This window comes from Lolium perenne, chromosome 6 (assembly GCF_019359855.2).
Source record: "Lolium perenne isolate Kyuss_39 chromosome 6, Kyuss_2.0, whole genome shotgun sequence".
Lineage (NCBI taxonomy): Eukaryota > Viridiplantae > Streptophyta > Magnoliopsida > Poales > Poaceae > Lolium > Lolium perenne.
Genome location: NC_067249.2, coordinates 38,921,665 through 38,927,509, shown reverse-complemented (window position 1 = coordinate 38,927,509; position 5,845 = coordinate 38,921,665). Strand labels below are relative to the sequence as shown.

The 5,845-nt window shown below is 61.2% G+C and overlaps 2 protein-coding genes across 2 annotated transcripts in view; one reads left to right on the top strand and one right to left on the bottom strand.

The window, feature by feature from the left end:
• The window catches only part of LOC127308313 (uncharacterized), a 258,300-nt gene that overhangs the window by 244,066 nt on the left and 8,389 nt on the right, over nt 1-5,845 (top strand). The window lies entirely within an intron of this gene.
• On the bottom strand, nt 2,124-2,707 carry LOC127308311 (histone H4). The gene has a single exon (XM_051339088.2). The coding sequence runs from the start codon at nt 2,611-2,613 to the stop codon at nt 2,302-2,304; it is 312 nt and encodes a 103-aa protein (XP_051195048.1). The 5' UTR covers nt 2,614-2,707; the 3' UTR covers nt 2,124-2,301.

Below are 5,845 nucleotides of genomic sequence, written 5' to 3'. Positions count from 1 at the left end.
GATGTTTTAAACGGAAGGCTCGAAATGAGCCCGGCTTTGAATTAACGAAGCCATCAACCGGCTAGGAGTTACCCCAATAGTTACAACACACACGCGCCAAGCGCACAACCCAAACCACAACAAAAGACAACACGGAAAAGCAAGCCGAAGCGCTATTTGGTCCATGAGGAGGGAGCCTTGTCTTCTGTTGCACCGGAGCGATCGCGACCGAGTCCACGCCAACAAACCTCCACCGCACCAAGACAACAACTCAAGGGGGAACTCAACGACGGGCCGGCCACCTAGCAGAGCTTGAGGAACCAAAGGAGGGAGGGTCTTGCGACGACGCCTCCAAGAAGGTAAATGGCGCAAGAGTGCGTCATCGTCGTCGGCAGGGCCAGAGGACCTGCAAAGTTTTCACCAGAGACCGAGAACCACCACCCATGGAGCTCGGGCTAGGTCCAGACCAAACACACAACATCATCCCCGGCGTTGGGATAGGCACACCGGCAAGAGCTACGACTGCACGCCGACCTAGCCAAGCCCCCCAAGGCGCTAGGACGGAAATCAGCTACCGCAACAAACCGTGTAAAAGCAGCCAGGCCGATGTTGCGAGAGGGCTGCGACACCAACGAGAGGTCACACAGTGCTCCACAGGACACTACGAGAGAAGCTTACACGAAGCGAGGCCTCCAAGAGGAGCAGATTGAGGCGGAGGGACGGAGTCCATCATTTCGAACAGGAGGGCCATCATCGGGACGCCTTCAACAAGGGAACGACACCCGCAGGTGACGCCGTCACCGGCGCAGGCCAGAGCCATGCGCTGCTTTCGCCGAGGTCCAAACCTGAATAGAAATTCCGAACGCCATCGCGAGGACGTAGAGCGAACAAGGCGGAGATCACTGCCGCGCCTCCAACCTAGGTCGTACTATGAGCAAGCCCCAACTCGACTCATTCGCAGAAACACGTCTTTGGGCCGGCGAGAGGTTTCGGCCGGACCCGCATCTAGACGTCCATGACCCTAGATTAGCGGCACCACGAAGTCCACCATCCCCGGCGCGCGAGCACCTCGCACAAGCAAGACCGAATTGGTCGGAGGAGAGAACAGCACCGCAGCCGCCGGAGTAGTCGCAGATCGAGCAGCCCAAGGACCCCGTCCCGGATAGCTAGCAAGGACATCGCCCCGACGACTCCGTAACATCGCCCGCGGCGATGAAGGATCGCCGGACTCCGACGGCCCCGAACGGCCAGGGTTAGGTCTAGGCCCGCCCGGCCCGTAACCAGCCCGAAAGCGGCCAGGCAAGAGGCGGCGGAGGTGGCGCACCGGCACGCAGCCGCGCACCCGGGCCACCCTCGGATCGAGCAGATCCGGCCAGGCCTGCTAGGCCCGGATCCGGGCCCACAAGCCCGCATCCGACCAAAGCCGCCGCCGGCCGTGGCACCCTGCCGTCGGGCGAGGCCACGGCAGCGCCGGCCGCCGCCCACACGGCCCCCAACGGCCGGAGCTGCGCCGGTCCGGGAGGTTGCCGGCGAGCCTCCTCGCGGCTAGGAGGGAACCGCCCCGTCGGGCCCTCGAAACGCGCGGGGAAGGAGATCCGCCGCCGCCAAGACCGCCGGGCTTTGCCCGGCGGCTCCGCCGGCGGCGGCGGCGGGGGAAGGAGGAGGGGGCGGGCCTGGGGTGGGAGGCGGGGGCGCCCCGGCCGCCCGACGGGGAGGGCGACGGGAGCGGATGTCCTGCTTAGGGAAAGGCCGTTGGTTGATATTAGTCTCGGAGCTCCTCCAATTCTAGATGTTAGGGGAGCTCTTACCTAGACACGGCTGAATCAATGCCAACCAACACAGACAGTCGAGTTCCTCTAGCAGGTCGATCAGTCCCTGCAGGTAATCCCTATTTCAGAGGGAATTCGAATTGAGTTTTGAATCAGATTGTGGTCGGCTTACACACACAAAAATTGAATCGAAACACTGAAACCCAACACGATTGATTTGGGGGACAGTAAATACAGAGCCAGAGAACCAGTAATTGCATGCCAGCTCTAAGATATTGCATAAGAAAAGGGTGAAGCCCAGAACATTGTAGCCGAACCTAAACATTGAAGCCCAACATCTTCCATACTCATATGAACAGATCTAAGAGATTGTAGTAGATGGTAAACTAGTGAAATTATCATTCCATTCTACCAAATCAACAGTCTTACAGTCACCACAGAGAAAACAACAGCGAGACGCTGCAACTACTACTCGACACCAGACCATGGAACCCTAAACAGAGGCTAACTATCTAAATCTGACCCCGCGACCGACCGACGGATCCTGCCCTTCCTAACCGCCGAATCCGTAGAGGGTGCGTCCCTGCCGCTTGAGCGCGTAGACGACGTCCATGGCGGTGACGGTCTTGCGCCTTGCATGCTCGGTGTAGGTGACGGCGTCGCGGATGACGTTCTCGAGGAAGATCTTGAGCACGCCGCGGGTCTCCTCATAGATGAGCCCCGAGATGCGCTTGACGCCGCCGCGGCGCGCCAGGCGGCGGATGGCCGGCTTGGTGATGCCCTGGATGTTGTCCCGCAGCACCTTCCGGTGGCGCTTGGCGCCGCCCTTGCCGAGCCCCTTGCCTCCCTTGCCGCGGCCCGACATCTCCGACGAGTTTTCCCTTTTCTCCGGTGAGTTTGACTCGTGTGTGGTGGGCGTTGCTGGTAGGATGAGGTGGATGGTTGTGGATGGAGGTGGAGCGTGGGCGTGGGGGAATTTGTAGCCGCCGGTTTGGGTTGAGGGGAGAGGGGCTGATCCGCGTGACGAGTGGCGTGAGCCGTTGGATGGGGATGGATGGTGGGGAGTGGGCGAGGACTGGTGGTGCGGATCGGTGACCTGGCGGGGAGGTGTGTTTCTTTGGGAATGCAGAAAGGCTTTGCGTCTAGGTTGGGTGGGTCAATGGCTGTTGGGCCCGGTAGTTTTAGATGAATTTTGAGCGGGCTGCTCCGTGCCGGCCTATAAATGTACTTGAAGTCGCAGTCGTTGTCGTCCGAGGAGTTGTCGTCGTTGCTCGTCTGGCGCAGCTCGAACCTACGATGGCGGTGGTGGTTGCATCTGCAGAGGCTATGGCAGCGCACGCGGCGGGGATAGACGGTCGCAACGGTTGCAACCTAGGCCAACGTCACCATGGTGTGCACGGTAGGCCTGCTCCTCATTCTCCCACTAAGACAGGCCAGCCTCCACCCGCGACGGCAATGGAGGTTTCAGGGAGGCGTGGATGGCCACGCGTTGGCCCGGGAACTCCTTCGGGTCACCACGGCACCTAAAGTCGTTGGCGACCATGGCGTACTTCGGCGGCGCCTTCCACTCTCGTCCCTCCTCCGGCCCGTTCGGCTGCGGGGGGAGGGGGACGGGGTAGGGCGCCCGGATGACGAAGCCGCCGCGCTCACTGCCGCCCTTCTTCGACGGCTGGAAATGAGGGTATCGCAGGTGGGGGTAGTCGGCCGCCAAGATGTGGTTCATCACACCCTCGAGGGTTCGGCTGCCCCACCATAGCCGCCAACCAGCCTCATTGTTGTCCACGGGAGGCGGCCCATCCCCCTCGTACATGGCGAGCTCTATCTCCCGACGATTGGGGAAGAAGGCGTCCCAAGTTGCGGCGTTGTCGGGATCCTAGCGGGAATACATGTGCTGCTCGGGCGGGTGAGCTCAACGTAGTAGTGATGGGTGATGGCCACACGCCGAGCTACACCTTTGGGGCTGGGGGAGACCGGTACGCCTCCGGCGCTCAGGTGCCAGTCGGGGGGCATATGAACCCTGGCGGGCAGGGGTAATTGGAAGCGCTCAGCACCTCCACCTCCGCGTGGTGAGGGCAATATCACCAGACGCCATGGGTGGGATGTGTGAGAGAGAAATCTAGAGAACTCGGGTATGAGATGTGGCCTTTCCACCATTTCCCGCCTACATATAGTGGCGACAATGGCGGAAAAAGGTGGAAAGGGAGGGAAGATGTAGGCGGGAATTGGCGGGAAGATGGCACGTCTCGCTGCCAAGGTTGGTCCGCGGCGATTTCCCAGCCGCCTGGTGTCGTGGTATCGTCACGGCATATGCCATAGGATGGCTAAAGGTGGTTCCTAGATGATCTCACGGCGGTATCCGGATGCGGGTATGGGGACGAATGACACGATCGACGTACCCAGGTTCGAGGCCCTCCTGTGGAGGTAACACCTCTACTCCTGCTATGAGTGTATATGGTGATCACACAGTACAATGATGCTCCTAGAGCTATATCCGGCTTGCCCTGGGAGGCTAAGGTAGACGAAGGTCTCTCTCACAGGGCAGCGCTAAGCTAGAAATGAAGTGAGAATGATCGATCCCCTGCACGAGAGGGGGTAGTGCAGCTTATATAGGCGCTGGCACTTTACATAGAAGTCCCTATGATCTATTGGCCGGCTTGGCCGGCTCCGGCTTCCGCTCCTTCCCGAGGCGATGACGTCAGGAGCCGTTGAGGCCTCATGGCCTGTCCCATCCGACTGCCAGGGTCAGCGGTATGGAGAGGAGGTGTCCCTGTCGCCATCATGCCCTGTAGCCGGTACGGATCGTCGTAAGCCATGATGGCCTGTCCGGCGTGTGGCACTATTGCTCCACAGTGCCCCGCGCTTTACGGGAAATGAGGTCAACGTGGACCTGCGAACCCGGACCACCTACCCAGTTCCTTCTCGTACAAGACTCGCCAGCCTCGAGTCGGTCTGGAGTACGAACCCCAGTCGGATATGGCTTGTAGAAGCCGGCCCAGCCACAGCGCAGACGGCCGTAGCCAGGCCGACTAGGACTTAGAGCCAGCCGGCTTCCGGACCCAGCCGGCCACGGCTCCAGCCGGCTGCTCCTCAGCCGGCCTTTGCCGCGAGCCGGCCAGCCTCAAGCCGGCCGCTCCGCGTCCATTGCCCTACCCGGGGTCTTCCCCCCGACATTAGCCCCCGAAGCTGGCAAGGTCCTACGTTAAGAGGGACCTAGGCAGGTTTTCCTGGCTCTTAGATCTCTTGACCATGTCTGACGGCACTCGGAGGGGCCGACTGAGAATTTCCATTCAGCCGGTTGCGCCCTCATCCGGCTCGTTTTGTCCGGCTGCTTCTAGCCGGATGCTATTTTTGCTTCTGTAGCTTTTGCTTTTTTACAAGTGTTGGCGACATCTCCGCCTTGCTAGGAGAGTTTGGGGCCGGTTTGAATTTAATGTCCGGCTCCGGCTTGGATGCGTCGGGGTCTCCGCCGCCTCGGGCCCTGCGCCCGACTTGACTGGTCTGACGTCTAGCTGCTGCTGCCGCTTCGTCTGGTCACATCAATGTCGCCTCCGGATCCGGTGCGGTCGTGGGGGACGTGGTGTGGCAGTTTCCGGTAACCGTTGTGGTCGTGGGGAGCGGTAGTGCGCAGTTAATCCAGAGGTCGTGGCCCACTCCTGCCACTTGGAGGCTAACCGCCTGTGGCAGACGGCTATAAATGCCGCGGGGGGGCATCGAGGCGGCCACTGTGCCATTTCTTCCTCCTCGCGCTCCCGCTCCGCTCTTCTTCTTCGCACGAGCTCCTCGTCGCCCCGGCGGAATTTCTCCACCATCTCCCTGGCGAACTCCGGCGGGCAGCAGCCTCGTCACTTCTCCGCCGATCCGCCGCCGCCGCTTCGCCAATCCGGCGCCACGGGGCCGCGCGTGTCCACGGTACGCTCTCCGCCGCCGCCGTCGCCGCAGTCTCGTGGTTCTTCCTCGCCCATTCGCCTTTCTTGGTCTTCTTCGTCTTCCTCCTCGTCGATGGCCCAACCAAGCGGTTCTTGGAGGGGTTCCTACATGCGGGAGGATGACATCGCGCGTCTTGTGCGCCTTCGCCGGATTCCGGCGGAGCTGATCAC